Source organism: Lynx canadensis, chromosome A2, assembly GCF_007474595.2.
Source record: "Lynx canadensis isolate LIC74 chromosome A2, mLynCan4.pri.v2, whole genome shotgun sequence".
Lineage (NCBI taxonomy): Eukaryota > Metazoa > Chordata > Mammalia > Carnivora > Felidae > Lynx > Lynx canadensis.
The window spans coordinates 25872914-25899361 of record NC_044304.2 but is presented as its reverse complement, the minus strand read 5'-3'; the positions used below and the strand labels follow the sequence as shown (position 1 = coordinate 25899361).

Here is a 26448-nt window from a genome sequence, read left to right as displayed (position 1 = left end):
ACAGAAAGAATCTCAAGAATGCTAAAATCTCTGAACTCTAATGAATCTCAGAGCTCTCTCTAAAAAAAGAGCTGTGAGGGCACTCAGGGCAACCCAGCTGGGGGAGCCCCTCGTGGGGCTGCCTGACAGTTTAGTTGTGTGGCTGGGACCACCCACAGGCCACAGTCAAGACAGGCTGTAAGGCCTTCTGAGGGACGTTGACAAAGGCAAGCCAACCAAGGGTTCTTGGTGAAGTAGCTTTGAGAAGCACAGCACGCCGACCTGCACAATCACACAACTGCTCTAGCCTCAGCTTGTTAAAACAAGGGTCTGTGGATCCCAAGGCTGCGGTCAAGGCCGTTTGGCTCAAGGCACAGATTCGAGGCAAGTATGTTTACGAGCCAAGAACTGCCTAAGATAGCAAAGCAATGGGGTGGATAAGTTACCCATGATTTGGAAACTAAGTTAGGAATGGAGAGGCTGCCTTAGAGCTCCTGGGCTTGCCCCATTGGTGGTGTGGGTTGGGTGGTGGGGAGGGCTGTTCAGGAGAAGCAAGGAGCCCTCCCAGCCGGAGGCCAGCTGGCATCCTAGCCTGACAACATATCCCCTGGCTCAGAGACTAACCAAGCACTGCCTGACACGGATGCACACACCTGACCATTCATGTTTGGAGATCCCTGTTCACATGTCTTTTTATTTTGCAATAATAACCTGGATGGCTTTTCTTCTGAAAATAAATAATGTAAGCTCATTCTGCGTATAAATAAAATGATACTGAGTCAAGTTAAATCTTTCTGTCCAGAAAGACACCACACAGAGCTCTGTTGTCCAGAGTCGCCCAGACTGGTGCTAGTCCAGGCTCAGCCCCTTGCTTACCAGCTAGGTGACTGTAAATGGAGCCTCAGTTTCCTCGTCTGGAAAATGGGAATGAACACCATTCCTCAGATCTAGTGTGAAGATAAACTGCGATGAGGCAAAAAAAAAAAAAAGCCACCAAGTACGTACTAGGCACTAGTATGATTACAGTCAGCACTCAATATCTTAATTTTCTATAAGGATCAAACTTTTTTTTAAACAAGCATGTACCTATTTTGTGATTTAAAAAAACCAATAAAGATTTAAAGAAAAGGGAAAAGTATCAGATACACCCAACCTCCACCTAAGAAGGATGGAGGGGGAATATGTTTTAAAGAAACTATGTCCTCAGATCTGACCCCTCCCCATCAGGGCTTGCAAGCACAGGCCAGGAAACTGCCTACTCCCCTAAATGAGAAGGCCAACGGCCCCATAAGAGTGGAATGTAAACGGCCATCAGGTTGCTGGCCAAAGGCCAGCTCTTTGGGATAGCCTGTTACTGTTTACTCACACTCCCCTGCAGTGTCAGTGCTCGGCCTATTTGCTTTTGCTCCCTGGGTCAGGGTGTACTATTATTCAACAAATACTAATCCTGCGGGAGAGCCATAGAGGTTTGATGCTGCAGCCCAGGGCTGGGGGAGTTGTTGCAGTAGTATGACAAGGATCTGGCCTGCTTCTGCACATATCTTCACAGTGTGGGATTCCACCTTGCTGTAGCAAGCACGTACCACAGTTCAACCACTGCGGCCGAATCCTGAAGTTCCCCACCTGCCAATAAAACATGGTACCCTTCTGGGCAAAAAGGAGTACAGGCAATAAAGTGATTGGCATCCTTCCAAGAGCAAACCAGAGCACTTCTGATTTCTTTGTAAGGAAAACTCCCCAATAAATTCCTATTTTCAGACCCCACGAGGTTAGTTCTGTTCAGTCTAGTGACTGTGGTTCTTGTTCGTCACTCACAACCTGAACTACGACAGGGCAAAGTCTAGCAGATGAGAAAACAAGGCGTGAAGAGGCAACCTAGCCTCTGTCAGACCAGCTTCCAGGTTAGTTGTTAACCCCTGGCATCAGTGTTCCCATCTGTGAAGCGGGATGTCTGCACCACCACGTTTTCCCTAGATGTTCCCAAAGAACAGAGATCCAGTGCATCATTTTCCATAAGAATTTGTTGAAGGGTAGAATTACTTTTCTACAAGATTTTTTTCATCTATCAAACACTAATCCAGCAAAGCAAAGAAATGAGTCCTTCCTACCAGGCAAGGGCACATGAACTAAACAAAGCCACATGTGCCTCATTTTCCACTCAATGGTTCTGATGATCCTTTTACAATTCTTACTTTTGACAGTACACAAAGGTGTTACATGGGAGGTTGGGATTATAGTATCCAACCCTACAGAGGTCTGTCTCTTCCAGGTGCTGGGCCCCTGCTGAATCAGCACAGCCTTTCCCACAAAGGGGCAGAACAGACAAAGCAGACGAGTTAGGACGATAACTACTAGATTGCGTGCTTCACTAAGAATCACTTTCTGATTCTAAGCAGGCCTCCTGGTCAGAGTCTTCAACAAACTTTTCAAGAAATTAGTAACACTGCTGTGTTCATTGCTTTTACCGTTATAGCTACCTATTCTTCATGGCCAGTGATGGTGGTTTTCTATTGACAATTGATCGTGTTCTCTAGTTTCCTTGTGAAACACAGAATACAAAAATGCATAGATGTAAAGAAAAAATATTCAGAAAATAAGTCTGGAAGAATCACAATGGTAAGGAAAGGAAAGGAAAGGAAAGGAAAGGAAAGGAAAGGAAAGGAAGAGAAAAGAAAAAAGAAAAGAAATCATGATGGTAACGTAAGAAAGCCAAAGGGCTTAGAGGCCAGTCTGGTGGAGGGCTATAGTCATAAATAGGATCATGGCCATTTTATAAAGATTATAATTTGTGTGTATACTGCTGTGGGGACAAAAGAGAAGAAATGACTAATGCTACATGGGGGATTTGAAGAGGGCTTCTACACAGGAGAGGCATGTGAACTGGTTCCTGAACGACAAGAAAACATGAGCGGCTAAGCAGAAGGAGGAGCAAGGGCCAACGTATGGGGGTGTGAAGGAGAGCAGCACTGTCAGCAGCGAGGAGTTCGGTACGGTCGATGTGAAAATGAAGCCAACACCCAACACAGGCAGCCCACTGGGCACAATGTGCTTTGTGTAGGCTCTTTGCAGGGCAAGATTCAAACTATCACAGATAAAGGGGAGTTCAAGTTCATATACTTTCATCAAGACAATAAATGGGTTTCATCTCAAGGACCAAATGGCTGCCTGGAGCACCATATTGAAAAGGATTCTAATGCCCAGTCTGGGCTCAGTGGGAAAAAAACATCAGTGATGTCTGCCATGAAGAGAGAAAAGCGTAGCACAGGTGCCACCTGTTTGTTGACCCTGATTCTAGATCAATGCTCAAAGTTCACATATGAGAAAACTGAGGCCCAAAGACACAGCTGATGAACAGCAGAGTCAGAATAAGAACCAGGTGTGCAGACCCCACGCTCTTCCCATTCTGTGCTCCAGGATCCCCTTTTCACCTGAGTCAGAAGCATTTAAGGCTGCAGATTCATTATAAAGAAAAGCATATCTGCTCTAAGTCTTGGGTCAAATCATTAAGAGGCTTAAATTTATGGGTCCAAAACAAGTAAGCTTTGTGGAATAAGGGTGCTGGTGAGAAAAGGATGGGCTCATTTGCAAGGGCATCCTTACAGAAAGTTAATCCCAATAAAAGTCTTTCCCATGTTGCCGCCCCAGGCCGAGTATGTTGTGCTGGGCCAGACTTCACGTGTGGTCAACTCATCTGCCCAGTGAATAGATAGGGTGGTCTCCTCTAGCTGGGGCTGTGATGAGGAGCCCCTCTGACTATCCAATGAGGAATTCTTGAAGCTTCCACTTTCCTCCTAACAGAATCTTCCAATCTGGAATAACACTCAAAATGACTGAGGCTGCTGGTTTGTCAGAAATCCAAGCCCCATAACCACGATCTTTTTTTAGTTTTTAATTGGGGAGAGTCACTGTGGCTGAGCTACATTTTCCTCTCCTTCAACACGGACCCTGGAAGGCAAGCAAACCCCCTTTTCTGCACACATTTATTCTTTCTTTCAACTCTTCCTCCTAGAAAGGGGGGTGGAGATGCCTGTTGCTTTTAAGCTGCCATTTTGCACCCTCTTTAGATGGGAATCCAACAAGTCCACAAGACTGAGGATCACAGGTTACCTGGTATTTTGCCATGGAAATTACGCCACTTAAATTTGAAGTCAGATTTTATTTTATGTACAAGTCTAACTAACACCTTTTAATTATATAGACAGCTTTTAAAAATCCTCAAGCATGCTACAGTTTACATGTTGGGTTTTTTTGTTTTGTTTCGTTTTGTTTCTTCCTGATCTGCCTGTGAAGTTGAAACAGTAATCTCAGTTGGGTGGGGGGATCTCACTTTGAGGGGGTGGGAATCTCATTTGGCAGGGGTGAAGAGGTAATCTCATTTGGGTGAGGAAAGAGGTAATAACCTAAGTTACAGGCTATATAAATACCACAACCAGGGGTGGCTCAGTCAGTTAAGTGTCTGACTTCGGCTCAGGTCAAGGTCTCACAGTCTAGAGCCGGCTTCGGATTCTGTTTCTCCCTCTCTCTCTGCCCCTCCATCACTTGTGCCCTCGCTCACTCTAAAATAAATAAACTTAAAAATAAATTAAAAAAAAAATACCACAGCCAGTGACCCCAGAGTTTCATAAAATTAAAGGGGTTTCTAAAAAACAAACAGCAACCTAGTATAGCAGTGGTCCAGTGTGAGAAGCCTCCCTGGGATCCATCCTTCCAACCTCTTCAATGTCCCAGACTGGGAAGGGGAGAGAGGAGGTAGGACATGTGATCTAGGTTAAGCCAATCCCAACAGTCAAACACCCTGGCCAGTGGTTGGTTAAGAGGGCAAGTGGCACATGCTGGTCCAATCACAGTAAACCCCAGGGTCTGCCTTCTTCCTCAGAGAGGTGTGGATGTGGGTATGGCTGTGTGGCCAGGAACTGCCACACCAGCCTGTCCATGAGCAGAGATAACAGAAAACAGAATCTAAGAGAAACAGAGACAGGGTTCTGACAACCTCACAACCTCTGGGTCAAAATGCACCTGCTGCTTGCCCTACCCCTGGACTGTTTAGCTGCAGGAGCCAATGAGCTCCCTTTTTGGAGGAGCCAGGATAAGTTGGGTTTCCTGTGATGTGGAAGCATACACAGACTAACTGATACATTTACTTTCAAAGTCTGTCTCTTCTGCTTCCTGGCTATGCAACAAGTCACTAAACCTCTCAGTGCCTCAGTCTCCCCAACTATAACACAGAAGTAATACCTACTTCATAGGGCCGTTCGAATTAAGTGACATACTTGATGTAAAGCACCAACCTAGCACAATCCCTGGTACACGACAGATGTTAGCTCACCTACCCCTCCTTGAATGATGGTTCGTGAGAGACTGTTTTCAAGAAGCACTCACCACTCTACTAGTTAGCCACAGTGTTAGGACTACAGGGCCTTTTCCTACAGGTAAACTAGTTAGAGAATTTGATGACAGCAAGAATGAAAACTTTTGTGGTAGAGGACACAGAAAGAAGAAGTGACCAAAGCCACAGCTGCTTTTACCAACCAGCTTAAAGAATTGTCTTTAAGAAAACATTTCTTGGGACACCTGGGTGGCTAGGTCAGTTAAGCGGCCGACTCTTGATTTCAGCTCAGGTCATGATCTCATGGTTTGTGAGTCTGAGCCCCATGTCAGGCTCTATGCTGACAGTGTGGAGCCTGCTTGGGATTCTCTCTCTGAACTCCCCTGCTCTGTCTGTCTCTCTTTCTCAAAAATAGTCTGTTAAATAAATAAACAAACAAATAAATAAAATACTTGTAGATATTGTGAAATGATCACCACAGTAGTCTAGCTAACATCTGTTACCATATATAGTGACAAATTTTCCTATGATAACTTTTAAGATCCAATCTCTTAGAAATTGTCAAATATGCAATACAGTATTATTAACTATAGTCACCATGCTATACATTATATTTCCATGAGTACTTATTTTATACCTGGAATTTTGTACCTTTTGACTCTCTTCACCCACTTCACCCACCTCCCACCTCCCACACTTCTTATCTCTGAGTTTGGGCTGTTTTTTTGTTTTTTTTTTAAGATTTCACATATAAGTAAGATGAGACAGTATTTGTCTTTCTCTGACTTATTTCATTTACCATAATAATGCCCCCAAGGTCCATCTGTTTTCTCACAAATAACAAAATTTCCTTCTTGTTTATGTTTATGGCTGAATTATATATATACATACACATACACACATACACATATCTCACATTTTCTTTATCCATTCACCCATCAATAGATACTTAGGCTGTTTTTTTGGATAAACACTCAGAAGTGAAATTGCTAGATCATATGGTAGTTCTATTTTTATCTTTTTTAGGAACCTCCATACTGTTTTCCACAGTAGTTGTACCAATTTACAGTCCTAGTAACAGTACCCAATGGTTCCCTCTTCACTGCATCCTTACCAACACTTGTTATCTCTTACCTTTTTGATAATAGCCATTGTAATGGACACAGGGTGATATCTCATTGTGGTTTCGATTTGCATTTCCCTGATTACTGATGTTTGAGCATTTTTCACGTAACTGTTGGCCATCTGCAGGTCTTCTTTGAAAAAATGTCTTATATACTCTCTGCCTATATTCTCTGTCTTACATATTCTCTATATATTTTTTAACTGTATTGCTTGGACTTCTGCTATTGAGTTGCTGGAATTATTTATTCCATATTTTGGATATTAACCTCTTATCAGATACATGATTTGCAAATATCTTCTCCCATTCCTTAGGTCGCTTTTTCATTTTGTTGATGATTTCCTTTGCTGGGCAGAAGCTTTTTAGTTTAATGAGTTTTTTCTTATTTTTGTTTTTGTTGCCTTCCAATTGTACACTTTTCAATGTGTCATTTGTTGTATGTCAATTATATCCCAATAGAGTAATTTTTTTTAAGAATTCTTTTACTTTTATATAATCTCTGCACCCACTGTGGGGCTCGAATTCACAGCCCCAAGACGAAGAGTCACATACTCTACCAAGTCAGCCAACAAAGTAATTTTTTTTAACTTTTTAAAATGTTTATTTGTTTTTGAGAGAGAGAGCCTGTGTGTAAGCAGGGGAGGGTCAGAGAGAGGGGGAGACAGAGGATCTGACATGGGCTCTGCGGTTCAAACCCATGAAATGTGAGATCATGACCTGAGCCGAAGTTGGATGCCTAACCTACTGAGCCACCCTGGTGCCCCGGAGTAATTTTTTAAAAATTAAATGCTTCTGAGCTCATATGTTCAGGTGCCTGGGAAACTAGACAGGAACCACCATACCACAAAATGGACAGACTTGATTTTGGCCCTAATGCAAAGGTGTTCTTTGAATGCAACCCTGGTAACACTCAATCCACTGCTGAACCATCCCTTATCTGGACTATTACCCACTTTTAAGGACAATGCAAATATTTCAGCAGTCCCTTGAGGTATTTCCTTGAGAAATATCTCCTTCACTTAGACAAAAAGCCATTGACTGGAAGCTCCCAGAGGCAGATGTCTGAAGCTCTCTCTGCCTTTGAGAAACCCAAGCCTGCCATGTTCACAAGCAACAGGAGGGGCCTTACATTCTAAGGTTATTAGCTCAGGAGTTTCAACACATACTTGGGGAGTGGGAGGGAGAAATCCTGCGAAGTGTGAATGTCTTTTGTCTTAATATCATCCTGACATCTTGAGGATGATCTGTTTTCTTTCTTACAAGTTGGGCCCAAGCTTGTCTTTAAAACAAACAAACAAAATAATAAAGGTAGGATCCTTTTTTTCCCCTTCCCTTGGTCAAGTTCATTAATGCACTGTACCAGCATTAAAATGATACACTTTTTTTAGAAATATTTCCAACAAATACACACAAAAACAGAGGACAAAAAGAACAGTACAATATCAGCACCATGCAATTGAAGAAATCAAATGTTACAAAGAGTTGAAAGCCCCAGCACACCCCTTCATGGCTGCACACCCCCCATACCCTACAGGCAACCACTATCCAGAGATTGGTGACAGTCATTCCAATGAACATATCTGTATTTCCATTATATATGTAAAACTATATAGTATCAGAGCATATGTATCTTCCTGCAATTTGCTTTTTCTGCTCAACATTGTTTGCAGAACTGATCCAGGGAGATATACTTGGTAATGTCACTGTTGCCTGTGTCTACATTCTCTTTCTTGGCCCACCTCTAATTTCAGCCACAGTTAGGATGGGCACAAATCACTCTCCGGGGTCCACCTACCAACCCAAGCACTCGCCTTTTCTTTTCCCTTTTTGCACCAGCAGAGCCAGCACGCATGGGCGTCCAGCCTGGAAGTCTGAAGAGTGAATGCCTCTATCACTGAGGCTAGTGGATCGCCAGCTTCCTGTCCTCTCAGGAGGGCAGTTCTAGAGGTGTTCTGTACATTTCTCGGGAGGTCCCAGCAGAACTGAGCCACTGCTGCCCACAACAGTGGCCCTGATAACTCACCCTACTACTGGTTTCTCCTCCTTCCCTGTCTCACTCACGGTACCTCTTTCCTGCTTCCTGGGATCACCTCCCCTGAGAAAAGCATCTCCACATGGGTGTAGGTCCTTGTGTCCAGCCCACTCTCAGCAGAACTCAAACTAAGCAGTTCTAATTTATTTATTATTGCTCTGTATCCTGTCTTTATTGGCATAATTTATTTTAAAAGAATATGCCCCTTGGGGCACCTGGGTGGTTCCGTCAAGTAAGCATCAGACTCTTGACTTTGGCTGGAGGTGTAGAGTCTGCTTGGTTGGAATTCTGTCTCTCCTTCTCTCTGCCCCTCCCCCACTCATTCTCTAAATAAATAAATAAATAAACTTTAAAAAAATTTTAAGAAAAAAAGAACCTGGATCCTTGATGACAGAGCACTGGGTCCCACAAACCCATAACCCACCCCTGTGCTTGCTGACATGAGTCGATCAATTTCCTTATATGTGAGCCAGTTTGGGGTCCAATTCCTGCGGCTGAAAGGATTCTAACTGCCCCACTGGCCCTCTTGAAGGCTCTTCTCATTGTCCATTTCATTCTGATTTGATCCATACACAGTGTCTTAGGGATCATGGTGCCACTTGTCCCAAATCTCAGATCCTTTCTGAATGTCCTGATGCCAATCAGCATGTTCTAACCAAATCCCAAATCTGATGTCCCCCTTCACCGCACTCACTACCAGCCTAGAGTAGTAAACACCTGAGCCTTTCAATCAGAGAAGTGTGGATTACCTGTTAGCCCTACCTAAACACTTCCCATGTGGCAAGTACTTTACAAAATTTAGCTCATTAAATCTTCACACCCACTCTTTCAGGTAGAAACTATGATTATCCCCAGTTTACAGGTGAGAACACTGTGCACCAAGGCTCCAGAAAAATCATGTAACTCAATCCTAGGTCACACAGTAAGTCCCAGATTCAACCCCAGAGCTGCCTGGCACCCAAGTCCTCCTTTTTTAGAAATTTTTCTTTTTCCTTTTATTTTTTAAAATGTTTACTTTTTTATTTTGAGAGAGAGTGTGTGCATGCATGAGCAGGGGAGGAATAGAGAGAAGAGAATCCCAAACAGGCTCCACGTGATAAGCACAGAGCCCCACACAGGGCTCAATCTCACAAACCGTGAGATCATGACCTGAACCAAAACCAAGAGGCAGTTGCTTAACTGACTGAGCCACCCAGGTGCCTCCAAGTCCTCATTGTTTTGTGTTTTTTTTAACGTTTAATTATTTTTTTATTTTTTTTTTAAATTTTTTTTTTCAACGTTTTTTATTTATTTTTGGGACAGAGAGAGACAGCATGAACAGGGGAGGGGCAGAGAGAGAGGGAGACACAGAACCGGAAACAGGCTCCAGGCTCCGAGCCATCAGCCCAGAGCCTGACGCGGGGCTCGAACTCACGGACCGTGAGATCGTGACCTGGCTGAAGTCGGACGCTTAACCGACTGCGCCACCCAGGCGCCCCAACGTTTATTTATTTTTGAGAGACAGAGCGCAAGTGGGGAAGGGGCAGAAAGAGGGAGATACAGAATCTGAAGCAGGCTCTAGGCTCTGAGCTGTCAGCACAGAGCCTGACATGGGGTTCAAACTTACAGACCGTGAGATCATGATCTGAGCCAAAGTTGGACACTTAACTGACTGAGCCACCCAGGTGCCCCCCAAGTCCTCATTCTTAACCACAACTTCCCTCCTCCCAGAAACCCAAGAGAAGTAGGTGTTGCCCTCAGCTGGCAGATGGACAGGAAAATCAGACTCAGCCTCAATCCCACTACCTTAAAATTTTTTTTTCAACGTTTATTTATTTTTTGGGGACACAGAGAGACAGAGCATGAACGGGGGAGGGGCAGAGAGAGAGGGAGACACAGAATCGGAAACAGGCTCCAGGCTCTGAGCCATCAGCCCAGAGCCTGACGCGGGGCTCGAACTCACGGACCGCGAGATCGTGACCTGGCTGAAGTCGGACGCCCAACCGACTGCGCCACCCAGGCGCCCCAATCCCACTACCTTAAAAAACACCACTCATTCCTGGACACTAGCTGGAGGTATTTCAAAAGTCCAATCTTGAGGTATATCTTGCTTGCAGAAACTACAGGACATGCTACTCTGAGACCGGGGCGAGGGGTGGGGGGGAACAGTGTCATAAAGAGCAGATCAGGCCATCTTGTTTGTATCTATTTACAATGGACATAGACTCCAAAAGAGCTCAAAACTCAAATTAGGCTTTAGGGAATTAAGGTCGGTTACCACCACATAAAGGGTTAAGATGGATTATTCTCTTAACACCATAAGAACAATGACACAACTTTAATATATTCCATTTCTCTAGAATCATTCTGGACTGAAATGGGTTTATTCACTTAAAAAAATTCAAATTATGGGGTGCCTGGGTGGCTCAGTTGGTTAAGCATCCAACTCTTGATTTCAACTCAGGTCATGATCTCACGGTTTGTGAGATCAAGCCCCACATCGGGCATGTACTTATAGCACAGAGCCTGCTTGGGATTCTCTCTCTCTCAGTCAATCAATCAATCAATCAATCAATCAACTTTTTTTAAAAATGCCAAATAAAATTTAATTTTCTAAACAATTTTTATTTGTAAAAGACTCCTATACACATGACAGAACTTAGTTCTGTGATTTTCTTACTGAAACCTTTGTGGCCTGTCCTGCTCTTCATTTACATTAACCTACCTCTAGGATTCCCATCAGATTGTGAGCTTCCCAAGACAGGTGACCAAGCCCCAGTCCCCTCTGTCCTAGCCTCTAGGATCCTGGCACAGATCCTGGCACTCAAAGAAGGCTCTACAAGTATGTATCAAACAAAGCATCTATACATTACTATTCTGAACTATTGGTGACACTCTATCAGTCTCTTTGCATCACTAAGACAACATTACTCTCTTTCCAATTCTTTCTCAATTCTTCTGTGTAGGTCAGGGAAAAAGGCTCAATGTGGTGCTAGGTTACTCTGAACACCTATCTCTGGCTAATTTTCCTTTTTTTTAAAATTTTTTTAATGTTTATTTTTGAGAGAGAGGCAAAGTGTGAGTGGGGGAGGGGCAGGGAGAGAGAGGGAAGCACAGAATCTGAAGCAGATTCCAGGTTCTGAGCTGTCAGCACAGAGCACGACACATGACTTGAACTCACAAACCATGAGATCATGACCTGAGCCGAAATCAGACGCTTAACCGACCAAGGCACCCCTAATTTTCCTTTTTAACCAAAAGAGTCGGCCTCCTGCTAACAATAGGCAATAGCGCTAGCCAGAATTTCATAACACTGTTTTGGGTTTATTTACGCTTACCTCGATTTACCTAGTGACACTGCTTTTTTTGTTACAACAGTGACAAAAGTCTCCTTTTCAAATGCACTTGATTTCAAAATGAGTCAACTACGGGGGGGGGGGGAGGCAGATATTAAGAAAAATGAAATAGAGGCAGCCATGGGACATGGCAAAAATAATATAAGTGGTTTCTTTACGAATGACTGAAGTTTGGGAGACACAGACTAGTCCAGTTCTCCCCTTTCACAGACAGGAAAACAAGCTGAGAGACAGAGGCAGGGCCTCTCCAAGGCCCCAGTGATGGTGTGGAAACGGGCCCAGGTCTGCCCGGGACCCACAGTCGTGCCAAATCCAGCTTGCTCTGGGCCTTTCCCAGGACTACAGACTGGTCTCCGGAAGCAGAGCGGTGAACACCTGCTGATCTTATTGATAACGCCTGATGGTCAACTTTAATAGCTGGTGAAACAAAAGCCATTGTGCAAGTGTTTAAATTTTTGCCCTGTCACATGGAAACAGTGCCCAGGCTGACTAATTTCTTCCCGTCATTAAAACGCAAAGATCCGCATTAGTCATCACTCAAGAAAAACCCCCACAAATTCTACCTCTGGGAAAGGTGTTGGGTGTTCTCTGCCCCTAAAAGAGACAACCTAAAAATGACACTCCCTTAAAAGGCTGCAGTATTAGAAATCTGGCCCAGCCAGGAAAACAGCAGGCAGCTAGTATTCACGGAGAAACTGAAGGAAATAGGCAGCCGCACAAGACACAGATCCCTTCAGCCAGGCAGGACTAAGACTAGTGTACCCCTGAAAAGAACTGGGAATGATGCCCCCCCCACACAACCTCCCACATCCTTCTAGACTTAGGAGCCATAGAATTTTCTGGTGCTGATCTCCTCCAGTCACCCCAGTCCAATAACCCTGATGCTGTTTGTACAGGGTGTGACCCCAGGATCCCAGTTTCCAAGCACTACTGTAAAAATATTGTCACTAGCTCCATGACATGAGTTTGGGCAGTGCTGGGCTTCAGACCACACCCAGGACAGCAAAAATCTTGGCAGGAAGCCCCACCATGATCCCAGGTATCAAAGGGCCAGGACTAGAGGGAGAGGAAACAGTGCCCAGGGCCAAGGCAGAGCCAAGCCTGGCTCAGGGAGGGCAGCTGGTACACACCCCTTTGTTCCAGATTGGAAGCACACACTGAGGCAGTGAGCACAGTCTCATCTGCAGCATGGCCGCTTCCTCTCCATCCTCCTCGACTGAGCCCTGCGAAGGGTGAAGTGGGAGGTGTGGGGCTGCACAGTAATTATGCCGATGCCAGCAACACAAGAGCAGCAGCTGTCATTTACTGATCACTGCCTATGACCAGGAGCGGTGCTAAGGGCTTGAGACGCACATTCTCTTTATACCTTAGAACTCAATAAGGCAGAGCAGTTTATCATCACATTCTGCATCTAGAAGACAGGCTCCTAGAGGCAAAACACTCCCTGGGGTCAGCCAGCTCTCAAGGGGCAGAGCCAAGACTCACACCCACGAGGATATCACCTGGGCAGTATAACAGCCCCTTCCATGAGAGCAAAACCAGGAAAGAAATGGGAGTGGAGGACATCCTAAGAGACAAAAAGGATTAAAGAAAGAAAGGAGGGGCCAAAAAGCTAGTTAAAACAACAGATCCGTTAGCCGTTAGCCAAACAGGACAAAAGGGAAAGTGGGGGAAGACGTCAAGAATAGTTGGCACCTGTTTTCTACCCTTAACCTAAGGAAGCTTGGCCGGAAGACCAGGAAGTGCCTCTGACCCATGGTTCCTGCCCAGCAGCCACTGAAAAACCCAAGTCACCTCTTCTAAAAGCAGCTTATTCAGTATGAGGTACCTTTGACCAATTTCTGGGAGTATTCCCACCCACCTCTCTTCTTCCAAGATAATTAGGTCACTTCTTCCTCCAGTCTGAGGGGGCCACCCCAGGCCAAAGAAGGAGGAGAGAGAAAAGGGAGGAGGAAGGAAAGACCACCATTCATGGGGCACTTATCATCTGCCACATGCTTTCTAAAGACTGTATCGTTTAATCTTCAACAACACCAACAGCTGGGGCACTGTTGATAGCCTGGGACATGGAACCTCAGAGAGGTCAAGGAACTTGCCTCGGGTCTCCCAGCCGGCAAGTGGCAGGGTCTAACTGACCTGTCCTCTTAAGCACACTCAGGAAGCGGTCTCATTCCAACTCCTTTACCTCGAACAAGGCTAAGACAGGCTAGTGTCCTGAGGGCTGTTGAGAAAATGTTTCAAAACACCAGCCATGCATATAATATTCATACTTCTAAAAGTTCCCAGATGGGCACGGGTGAACCAAGCTGCCCAACTACATTCTGTTCGGCTCATATTTGAGACATTTAAATTGCTAATAGAGCTGAGCAACTAAAAAGTCAATGAATTTCCACGCTAGGCTAACCATGAGAAGAGGGCATAATAGTTACCAAACATAATAACTATTATTAAGAGACCCTGGCAGTCCCAATAAAAGTTGGTCCTAAAAACTTTTAAGAGGCAGAAAGTAGATGAAACACCCCCACTCTGTGGTTGACCAAAACATATTTCTAGACCAAGGGAGACTTGCAAACCATGAGCCTCAACCAAGACCTCCAATTTTAATGCTGGCACAGCTCCGCGGTAATTTGAGGATGAGTCTTGTTACAACCATCAGTATGATCAAAATGATTTCACAAAACGTTTCCGGTCCAGTCTCGTTTTTCCTGAGAAAATGCAATCCCCTTTTCCCATTCTGATCAAAAGGCAGCCATTACCCAAAATTCCCTAAAAGTAGAAAAACATTTGTTAAGGTTTCTCACAACATGTGATATGGTTTTTTTCTTTGTATTTCTCTATGTTCTTGCAACTCTCTTACAATAAGCACAAATGCAACTCTTTTTTAAGCTTACTTATTTATTTTGAGAGAGAGAAAGAGTGCATGTGAGGGAGGGGCAGAGAGAGGGGGAGAGAGAATTCCAAGCAGGCTCCGCACTGTCAGCCCAGAGCCTGACACGGGGCCTGAACCATGAACCCTGAGATCATCACCTGAGCCAAAATCAAGAGTCAGATGCTTAGCCGACTGACCCACCCAGGCACCCCCCAAAACAACATTTTAATATAAAAAAAAAGTATTTAGAAGTGAATTCTGAAGACATGCTGATGATTTTCCTTTGAGGGTTAAAATTTCTCAGACAAGGGTTTGAATCATAGTCTGCCACATATTCAGTGGCTGATCTGGGGCATGCCTCAGTTTCCTCATCTGTATAATGGGGATTACAACAATAACTACATCCCACAGGATTGCAATTAGGCTTCATTTAGCTATCAGTGAAAAGCATTGATCACAATTTCTGGTATTGGTAGGGATTCAATATATATTCATTATTATTAACGAAGCTAGGCTACTATTACTATAGTGACTCTCAGTGGCTTCCATTTATATCCCTTTTCTAAGCCTCGCATGATCACTAGGAAAAGGCCTTATTCTCTAACAGTTGAAGCAAATCATAGACGTTCAGAGAATGACTATGAAGCGCTGAATTCTTTAAGTTCAGCATCACTGTGCCAAAAATGAGGTGTTCTACTGGGACCCTGGACCCCGAGGTCCACTGCACATAATTCCCACTTCACTACTGGCCCCAAAGGATAAGTATTTTGCATTTTCTGAAAGCAAGTCTCTTGCAAACCAATTTAATGTATCATTTATTATTCAACCCATCTATGCCTGAAGCTGTGTATTTACCCGATAACTTACTTATTATGTTCCTACTAGGTGCCAAGCTCGGAGCCAAGGAGGTGAACACAGGATTCAACACCTGCCCCTGAATCAGCAGTCATGATCCAGTGGGAGAGCAAAACAGGCAAGTTAGGAGATCTATAGAGCTCAGGAAGCTATGAAATGGGGTGGGCATGGGGTGAGTGGGGAGACGTGGGTGTCCAGGAGAGGGTCTCAAGCCTCCCACCTCAGATGTGACTTCCCACAGGTGTCAAACAAGAGTGCCAAGGGACAGGAGAGGTAATTGTGGTAAGGGATGCATGCCCGACAGGACACGTAATGTGACACCTGGATCATTTCCTATAAAGGACTCCCGGACAGGAGAGGCATTCCCCAGGTGCCAGCTTGCCTCCTTTGGTGCAGATAAGGAATGTGACATGCCACTGCCTGGGTGCTTGCAAGCCAAGATTCCTAAGGCTCCTCCTCTCAGAACAGACTGGGTGCTGCTCCTGGAGGGCTGGAAGCCCCACAGAGAGGCCCCTCATCCCACCAGCTAGACACCATTGGCCTTCCAGCCTCTGCCTCCGCTGACAAGGAGTCTTATAAACACAACCCAGAACCGCCTAGTTACAAAGGCCTTTTCGGGACTGAGCCCTAAGACCTCAGCACCTTTGGTCCCCTGGAGGGTGGCACCTAGTACCCCACCCCCACCCCCAACCCCCTGCCTCGGGCAGGCTTTAAGCCACCAAGGGAACAATCACTTTGTTCTTGAAAAGAAACCCCAGGCCCAGCCATGCTCCTAACAGACCGCAGAATGCCAAATAATTCCCGTTTCCCTGGAATATCTGATAAATCACTTTAGGGAGGTACAGAGGAATCAGGGTGATTCACACAAGCAGTGCAGTACCAGCACGATAAGAACTTGATTATTTTCTTGGGGGCGGCAGGGGACATGAAGGAATCTGATTTTAGCAACCGAGAATCTTTTCAGACCCCAGCCTCCACGGGAGGCCTGCCTCTGCCTCGGTCACAAGCAGCAGGGGGCCGAAAGTAACACCATTCTTGTTTGTAGAAGGAAAGCCGACTGCTGCGTGCCTTTTTTAATCTTAAAATCTGAATTTATGGGCCGCAGCAAATTTACATATCCCTGCCACAAATCCCCACCCATTTCCCTATAGCTCAAAAGCCAAAATTCCACACTGTATTCTCGTTATATCTAAACGGAAATTCCAGAGAAGTTGTCTGGCATGGCAAAAGCTGACCAGCCTTATGAAAATACCCAGAAAGGTGACCCATTTAGTCAAAAGAGCTTTCAGATCTCCATGAGAAAAGGAATTCATGCCAGCATAAAGGGCCTTCAGAGAGGGAGAACAGGAGTGTTGTGTTAACGCCCAGACCTTGCAACAAACCAGCCCCTGCGATTTCTGGGGAAGGCTGAGCACTGAGTAGGCCTGCCAGACCGGCTTCCTTTCTTGGGAGTGCTGTAGGAGAAGCCCTTGGGGACACAAGTTCAGCTCTGGAGCAGCTCGGCGGAGCTACGCGACACAGCAAGGCTCCATGAAGATGAGCCAGGAGCTGCTGGCTTGGCATGGGAGCGGGCAGCGGCTTGTGCCAGGGCGGCCAGATTGATAAAGGCAAAATGCCAGCCAGAAGAGAAAGGTTCTGCTCAGCAGCAGGCACAACCCAACACACTCTCCCGCCGGTTAATGTTTAAAGGTGGCAGAAGGAAAGGATGGAGAGTGAGGTCATTTCGGAGAGGGCACGATTGTGCCAATGGTGACTGTCACCAAGAATCTCCCAGCACAGCGAGGTCTCCACAAACCCCACCACTCCCCACCCCCCCACCCCCGCAAGTGGTGTGCACCGTGAGCCCCACAGGAGTGCAACCAGGAGAAATTCCAGGGGCACCTCCTCCTCATCTCTGGCTTCTAGGCCTCACAAAGGAAGCCCTGCCTGGCTGCCCAAAGCAGCCTCCAGCGGGTCCCCACTGCAAACCTGCAGTGAAATCACTGCCCCTGGGAACCAAATAAAGGCAGAGGTGCCCCAGAATGGAAAAGAAGGCCCCAAAGCTCTACAGTACTGGAAGAGGCATGGCCAACAGGCCAAAAAAAAAGTTTTGTTCTGTAGAAGAGAATTTCAATTTCACATTAATCAAGCTCAAGGAGCATTTCAAGCAAAAACAAAACAAAAAACAAACAAAAAAAAGGACTGAACTAAAGCTGCATGAATTCTCTCACTACAGTATATCTAGTTTAAGTATGAAACCAAACTTTGAGATGAAAAAAAAATACCTTGCAGTTTAATGCAGGCAAACATCATGCCTGGCATGTGAAGGGAGGCTGATTTGCGCCTCAGTTTTCTCACCTGTAAAGTGGAAATAAATACAAAGCCACTCACTTTGCAGGGTTCATAATGAGGATTAGAAGCAATAAAGGCAAGGTACTCAGGACATACTTAGCAGATGGCAGCCATAGGAAAATGTTAGATATTATGTGAGAGGATGCATATGCACATCTCAACACTCAGTACACAAATGTCTTCATCCGTGTGCATCCTTGGAAAAGCCAAGGAATATGCAGGAGGAGGACAAGTGTCCTCCTTACCTATCCATTCTACCTATGCTAGGTTTTGATGATGGGGGGAAAGGAGGTCACATGTTCTGTCAAAATAATTCAGACCTATAACCAGTTCTGACTAAGTGAAAAACCAAACTGCTTTTTGCTTATAGTACAAGAAAATCTTAACCAAGGACATTCTACTGCACAGAGACTGGTCAAAAGGCGATCAGGGAAGGTAAAAGTTATGTTTGGGTATAAGTAAAATGCCATCATTTTTTTTTTTTTATAACTGAACAGCTTGCAGAAGAGTTATGACAACTATCTACAACTTATCAAACGAATGTATTTAAGGCAACTGCTGTAAGGCTCTTGGAAGAAAGGTAGCAACTGCATGGGTAGCACAGTATGTTTGGGGATGAAAGAAATCATGACACTAAGTGGACAGAATGAAAATACCCAACAGTTCCATCCATTATACCATGTATAACTACTCTCATGTACTGCTTTATCCTTTAGTATATAAAGAGAACCATTTGGTTTTCTAATCATCTTTCCCCAAAACTCTCTCCCTAGAACATGGACTCAATTTCCCAAGAAAAGTGAGCAAGGCACTTAAAAAATACAAGGCCACTTTCCAAGCCCCAGAAGGGGAAAGTGCTGTTGTTTATTATACAGTAACCCGAGCCAATCTGGTGATTATTGAACACGTTTAATGGATAACTAGATTTACAACAGTAATGAAGGATGGCTTCTAGTAGAATGTCATGAAAGGCAATTTTAATCATTATAAGAGCAGGAAATAGCACCCATTTAGACTGAAATGACTCATTCCATTGGGCTTATTCATTTGGTTCAACGTGTTGGGGGAAAGGGACAGAATTATAGATCCACCTCCTTAACTGACGATAACCAAACATCAAAACTAAATGCAGAATAGCAACATGGGGGGCGGGGGGAGGTGAAATGCAGAAATACAAGCCCTCAGGGGGCCTCCAAATAGGGTATATGTACCACAAGGTGCGCAAGATAATTCATTAGAGCACAGGAAAAGTCAGATTTTATATTTGGATTTGTCATCTAAAATGAAGATAAGTGTTACTAATATTTAATATACAGACTGACAATAATATACGAATATAGCTTATAAATTTGCATTTATGAGAAAGGGGCACATTAAAATTTTTTCTGGCAGGAATGACTGGAGTAACAGTCAAGAGGGCCCCAGATCAGATGATCCATTTCAGCTGGGTTCACCTACCCTACACCAAGCATCCTCAAGGAAGATGCCTGGCTGGCAGCCTCCTGCCTCAGAAGGCCCTTTGTGAGACAGCTCCTGTCACCTGTGCCATCCCTCTGACCTCCGTGTGACAAACTCTGTGCCTCACTTGGCTAACTGTCTGTTCGCCTGCCTAATTCTAGTCAGGGTATAGGCCCCAGCTTAAAGGTCCTCCCTCCAGGGAGCCCTCCAGACTACCCATCCCAGCCTGAGGGAAGGTGCTCCTCTCCCAACCCCCCCACCCCCCCACCCCCCACCCCCCCCCCCCCGAGGGCTTGCCCTCTAGATCTTTACTACCTCCAGAGTGGCCTACCACCACCACCAACAGTAGCAACTGGGAGGGGCTGGAAGTACGGAATCTCAGCCTTCTCACCTGACCTACCGATCAGACCCACAGTTTTACCAAGGTCCCCAGGTGATTTTTGTGTGTGCCTGAAGGTTCGAGGACACTCTCTGGTTACTCCCTCCTCTGCATTGAGCAGTATAGGACGCAAGCTAGGGCCTTGACTCTCATTATCCCTCTGGCCCTAGCACCGGGCCTGGCCCAGAGTTGGTCATTCCTAGATTTACTGAATAAGGAAAGGAAGAAAGAAAGGATCTTAGGAGGCATCTGCATCAGAAGTTCCAAGCTGGGGGGAAGGAAATATCTGACACACCAGATGACAGCAGTAGGACTGGCCAGAGAGTAGATGGAAAACAAGACAAAGTCCTAGGCTTTAAGGGTTCAGAAGCATATTGATATTAATAATGATAATGCCAGCACTATGCTATAAACTTAACTTAGTCACATATAACACTCTCAGCAACTAAGATAGGAACAACTATTCTCCATTTTACAAATGGGAAAACTGAGGCTCAGAAAGGTCAAGGCAGTGGACCAGAGTTGCACAGCTGTTAGGGAGCAGAGTGGGGCTTAGAATCCTGGCAATCTAGCTTCAGACGCACGCCCTGAACCCTTCAGCTATATCTACGATAGCCTACTATGTGCTGACCCAGAGGCCATTTATGGAGAAAGCAGATGACGTGGTACCCCCAGCCCTGAAACCACTGCAGCCAAGGCCCAAAGGCTCTGAGCCTGAGCGTCTGTTGCCCAAGGAGCAAGGCAGCCATCCTCAACTACCCAGTACACCCGCCCCAGCACAAAACCAGTGTCCCAGCAAGGAGGGGAGGGGTAGTGCCCAGGAGACGTAATCTGGGTCCAAATCAAAGCCCTCCCTTCAGCACAGCCTCTCCAAAAACGAAGGCAGCTGCTGCCCGGCACTCTGGCTCTGCGGTTGCTGGAGGAGCTCTGCAGAGCCCAACTGCCATCTGGAAGTGATCTGGCCCAGAGATTCCCTCACGGGGTGAAAGGATGGAATGACCAGCAGCCCCAAGCTCCAGTCCAGGTCTCAGAAACAAAGCTGCTATGAATGGGCCTCGGAGGCAGCCACAACATAACCAGGGGTCCTCCCCTTCCAAGGAGGCCAGTCCACAGCCCTGTTGTAGCAAGCAGCAGTGACACTAGCCAACCAAGCTGGACTCCCCAGTGTGGCCCTGATTTCAAACGTCCTTTAGGCGTGCAAACCCTCCAGCATGACTGTTGAGAACACTACTGGCCAGTACTTTATTTATTGAGTAAACACTCACACGGCACTTACTATGTGCTGTTCCAAACATTTTTTAAAATATTAACTTGTTTAATTTTTATAACAACCTTTTAAAGGAGGTAGTTATCATTCCCATTTTGGTGATAAGGAAACCAAGGCACCGAAGTTTCTTAACAGCTACTTAGTAGCAAGTGGGATTTGAACCAAGAATCCTTGCTCTTAACTAAGGTAAGATCCACATCTCGCACTGTGTTACTTTGTTGCAAATGGCCCAGAACTTGTTAATTCTGACAAAGTAGGCAACTTTGCTACTTTTAAAGCATTCTCTACTACTTTCGCCTAAGAAGACACACTTGGCGTTTACCAGGTAGTTCAGGAAAGAATAGAATTCAGGATTACTGTATTTGTATGTTATTTGGGTGGGGGCAGGGCAACAGGAAGGAAAAGGGGCTGAGTGCCATGGTGACCCACCACCCTGGAAACTCTGCCCGGTGACCCAAGGTCTTGGGAACACACACCCTGCCTGCTCTGGGGCGCTGGCCTGGCACAGGCACCTTAAGTAAACATTAGGGTCAGACCGCATCCTCTGAAAAGGAAAGAATTCCTTCTTCTAAAGGATCAAACCAAAACACACCACCCAAACTTCCAGGCAGTCTTGATTGTCATTCTTGGGCTGGGAGACCCCTTTTCCTCCAAATTGGCTAAGCTGCCCAGCGTCAGAAAGGTTTTTGGAAAAACAAGTAAATAAAACTGCCAGCTCCTGGCAGGCAACTAGAATTATTTATGCTGAGGCCTCACTACGAACTGCCCAAGACAGACCAAGAAACTGAAGAAAATCTTCAACTTTTGGATGCAGCCTAGACTGGGCCCACCTTACAACAAATCACAAATGTGAATAAACAGCCAGAACTGTCTTTCCCTGAATTCTAGGCAGAAAAACCAGTCCTCTGGCAGCTTCTGACCATCTCATGTCTCAGAGCTGGGCGCCTGTATACAACTCTTATGATTCTCAACAATGTACATTGTTGGAAGTTATCCAAAGTATACAAAACCCTGTATCCATTCAAAGATACCTTCCTAGATTATGGACTAAAACACCATCCATTAAGTAGCAGGAAATACCACCACCACCGCCACCACTCCCCCCCACCCCCACCAAAAAAAAAAACCCAGTGAACACAGGGCAGCCATTCCCTCAACAAGTTCATCTTGATGCTAGATGCAAACTGATTCTGCTCACCTCCTGACGTGACACTCATCTCATGGGACCCTCATCCCAGTTCAGAGGATTCATCCTCTCACCTAAAGCCTTGAGATTCCCTCTTTGCTCAAGACTTTGTTCAAGGCTCAAAGCGTGAGTGTCCAGCTGCTACCCCAACATCCCAGACTTGCAAAACCTGGTGTTTCTGGGGCTCTCCGGCTGGGGGAGAGGGGCTGTATTTCACTCATTTCTGACGCTGAAAAGCAGGTCAGTTAAGGGTCAGTTTCACAACTGGGCAGACCCAGCTTCCAGTCACCATTTAGTAGCGGGGTGATCTCCGCAAGTTACTTCACTCCTGTTTCCTCATCTTTAAATGCAGATGATAATACTAACAACAACCACAGAAATAACAGTAATGACCATTTTCTAAGCACTTAGGCAGAACCAGGGCAAGCCTTGTACCCTCCCAGCGACTTGGTGAAGCAGATGGTTACATAGACAAGGAAACCAAACCTTGAGGATCCCAGGCGGTGATCAATGGGGCGATGAACAGAACACACAGAACACCTAGTGTGTCCCAACAAACTGGAGCCAGGGTCTTTGTCAGCACAATGCAACACAGCCTAAGCAGTGAATACTTGAACTGAAGTCCGAGCTGGACGGGACTTTCTTCTGAAGGGCCATTACCCAGAACAGCCTCGGGAGCAGGGAGAAGAGGCCTCAGGCATCACCCCCATGGGACTTCTGGCACTTGGCAAGTCTCCCTCCAGTCTTCAGAGGCTGGAAAACCTGTTTACTGTGAGATCTTTCTGGAGAGCAACTAGGCAGCCAATGATAGGAGTCATAAATGTGGTCACACTCTGACCCAGGAATGCCACTTGGGGGAATAGGATCCAAGAAATAATTTTAAAATAAAATGAAACAATGTAGTCTGTGGTGGGAACAGGTCCACAGCAAGAAGTTGCCAACAGCCCACAAGTCCACAACCAGAGAAGGGGAGGCTAATTGGGAATGTCAGGACAACGCTATGTCCTAGGTGGGTTCAGGAATGAAAATCATGAGGGTCAACAGGAAAATGTAAGGGACCAGACAAAGTCTAGAATGAGACCCCCAAGTTCAGGGCAGTGACGGGAAGCCACGGCGGAGCCAGCACAGCCTCTGTAAACAGTTGGTAAATTAGGCAGTCCAGGATTTTCTGGTGCTGTGGTTTCATTTGTTTGTTTGTTTTGTTTTGCTTTTTTGAAGAGATTTCATGTCATGTTTGGATACTCCTGATTTACTTTAAGTCTCTTCGCCCATTTAATTAAACAAATACACATTTTTAAAACAAAGAAGAAGCGATCCCAGTTGAGCTCAGCCAGGCCTTGAGATTCCCCAGAAGGAAAGCTGGTTTCTGAAAAGGGGAGAGTTCCAGGATAATTCTGGGGCTCTCCTTCCACAGCTGTAGGAGATGGGACCCCAAAAAAGAGGCAGCCTGTTACACAGCTCTGCAGAGAAGCCACCCTTGATGGGGCGGCTGCCTGGGCCCAGGAAGCAGGAAGCGGCCCTACCTGCCAGGGCAGGTGTGGGGGAAGGGGAGGGAGAGGACAGAGGAGACTCAGCCTTGAGGGAACCCCTTTTGCTCTGGAGAAAGTCCCAGCAGCCACACCCACCCGGTGCAGCCCATCACCCACCACCCTTTCCTCCTATCACAGGAGTCACTATAAGGCCTGGCTTTCTCTGGAAGAGACCCCAGACCCACGCCTGGGTCAGCTCCTCCAGCAAGAGCCTCACCTGGCAGAACACACACACACACACACACACACACACACACACTATGGGTGCACACGCTTTCTCTGCCCATCCACACTATGTACACACTACATCCTCTGTACACATAAAAGTGCACACACGCACCCACATAACTACACACCCCTTCCCCCTACAGTCACAGCCCACGCCCTCAGCAGCCTTGTGGCTTTCCTGGAAGCTTTCAACTACCCCAGGTCCTAGCGGGGACCTGACCCTCATTCTCTCTTCCCAGCAGAGGGGAGCGGAACCTGACACCAACTCCCTCCCCCTTCTCAAAAAGACCCTGGTGTGGGGAAGGCTAGGAGAGGAAGGCAAAGTCTCCTTTCATTGTACCCGCTTCCCTTCCATTCTCAGCGAGACTCTTCCTACTTCCAAGACCTTGGACAAGTCGATTAACTCTCTGGACCCCCCTCCTTGTCTGTAAAGTAGGTCTAAGGACACCCCAACTCCCAGCTTGTGTAAGGACTGAGAACTTGGAAGGCTGCTGGCACACAGCACGCACAAGTTTGGGCTCTCCCTACAAAACAGTAGTTACTATACCACTACCGTCCCTAAATGATCACTTCGGCAGCAGAGCTGGCTCACCCCAAGGCACCCAGCCAGAGCTGAGCTGGGAGCAGAGGGAGAGAGGAGGACACCCCCCCCCCCCCGCAGCTCCCCTTCCCACCTCGGGGCCCACACCCAAGCCAGAGACGGCGGGGGAGGGTAACAGGTCGCCGTCCCCACCTGAGCGGAGAGGCCCCAGGCTCGGAGAACTGTCCCTCCCCAAGTCTCCCGCCAGGCGTCAGAGCCACCGCCCGTTCGTCAGCCGCTGAGCGCACCAGCCTGGGCGCAGCGGGGTGAGCGTTTTGGGGAACATCTGAGCGGGGCCCCACTTCTGTGGACCGTGGACCAGAGGTTTCCAGCTCCCCCTCAGGGGCACCGCGGGTGCGGAAAACATGCCACAGCCCCAGCTCTCCCCGTGCAGCCCCGACCCAAGCGCAGGATCCACAGCCCCCCAAGGACGCACAGCGAGGCCATCACACAAAGTCCTAGCCCAGGAAAAGGCACTGGGAAGGAGACCTAGGTCTCCTGCGTCCCCACTCCCGGGAGGACAACGCACCCCGCTTCAGCGCCCACATCCAGCCCGCGGCTGCTGGGCGCGGTGGGGGCGCGCGGCAGGGGGACCCAGGCTTCCCCCCGGCGCACGCGCGGGGGCGGGAGGGTACACCTCGGAGCCCGGCTGGGCCAGGGCACTCACCGATGGACACGAGCTTGATGCTCTCACGGTCCAGGAACTCGAGGGCCACGGACACGTTCTCCAGCTGCATCTGGCGGAAGGTGGGCCGCTGGTGGTACTTGCGGTACATGCGTTTCTGGCTGAGCACCTCGAGCAGCGCGATGAGCCGCAGCCCATCGCTCAGGTCGGTCTGCAGGTTCCCGATGCGTTTGTTCACACACTTGAGGTGCTCGTTGCACCAACGCGTGAAGGTGTTCTGCTGGATCTTCTTCCACGGCGCGTCCTCCGCCAGGTCCTTCTCAGTTACCGGCATCCTGGCGGCGGGGAGAGCGCAAAGCGCAGCGACTGCCCGGGACTGGCGTCGGGAGGCCCAAGGGCCGGGGGAGCGAGAACCGAAGCGGAGCGGGAGCGGGGCTCGAACTCGCTGCTACTAGAGCCGCGGCCGGGACTGCTCTGCAGCCGCCTGCCCCTCGCCGCGCGAGGCGTCTGGACCCGCGCCTGCGCACTGAGCCGACCCGCCCTCGAGGCCCCGCCCCGTCCCAACCCCTCGGCGGGCGTTCCCGGACCACGCTCGCCCCCTGCGGTCCCAAGCGTGCACTGCACCCCACGGCCGGCAAGGTGTCCAGGGACCCCGTGCTCGGTGCTCTTTACCTAGGCGAAAAGGAAGCCAGTGGGGAGACATTGGCTTAAGAAGAAGGTCACCGGAGTAAGGGGCGTTCAGGATGGGCGGGAGCGGCGGCGTGGGCCATGAGAGAGGGGAGTGCGGGGAGTAAGTAGTACTTGATCCACGTATAGGTTCGGTAAGGTTCAATAAAGGTTTTTATTGACCTCCTGCTGTGTGCCAGACAAAAGTGTTAGGCACTGGAGGACACGGAGAAGGAATGGACACTTTACTATTTGTATCAGTTAAATTCACGTGAATTATAATAGTGTCATCAGTAGCATTTACTGAGTGCCTATTGTGTGGGAGGCCCTCTTAGCACTTGAGAACTAATGGTAAATAAAACAAACATTCCCTGGCTCCTGGGTGGCTTAGTCCTTAAGCGTCCACTCTTGGTTTCACTCTGGTCATGATCTCACAGTTTCTTGGGTTAGAGCCCCACTTGTTAGTGCAGAACCTGCTTGGGATTCTCCCTTTCTCTGCTCCTCCCCACTCTCGATGTCTCTTTCTCTCTCAAAATAAATAAATAAACTTAAAAAAAAAATTTTTTTTAAATAAGACAAACTTATTCCTTGACCTTGAGGAATTCATACAGTAATGGGCGAGAAAAGTACAAATCAACTATCACAAACAGCTTAGTAGTAGTAATAGAAATGAATAATTT

The 26448-nt window shown here is 47.0% G+C and overlaps 1 protein-coding gene across 4 annotated transcripts in view; it reads right to left on the bottom strand.

Annotated features, from left to right (window-relative positions):
* Positions 1-25611, bottom strand: part of FLNB (filamin B) — a 143250-nt gene extending 117639 nt beyond the window's left edge. For 3 of the 4 annotated variants that reach the window (XM_030307088.1, XM_030307089.1, XM_030307091.1), the window contains exon 1: positions 25145-25583. In XM_030307088.1, coding sequence (XP_030162948.1) covers positions 25145-25436 — 292 coding nt within the window. In that variant the 5' untranslated portion in view covers positions 25437-25583. Of the gene's footprint in view, positions 1-25144 lie in introns of all 4 variants that reach the window. The other variant, XM_030307090.2, reaches the window with a different exon arrangement.
* Between the last annotated feature and the right edge of the window lie 837 nt (positions 25612-26448).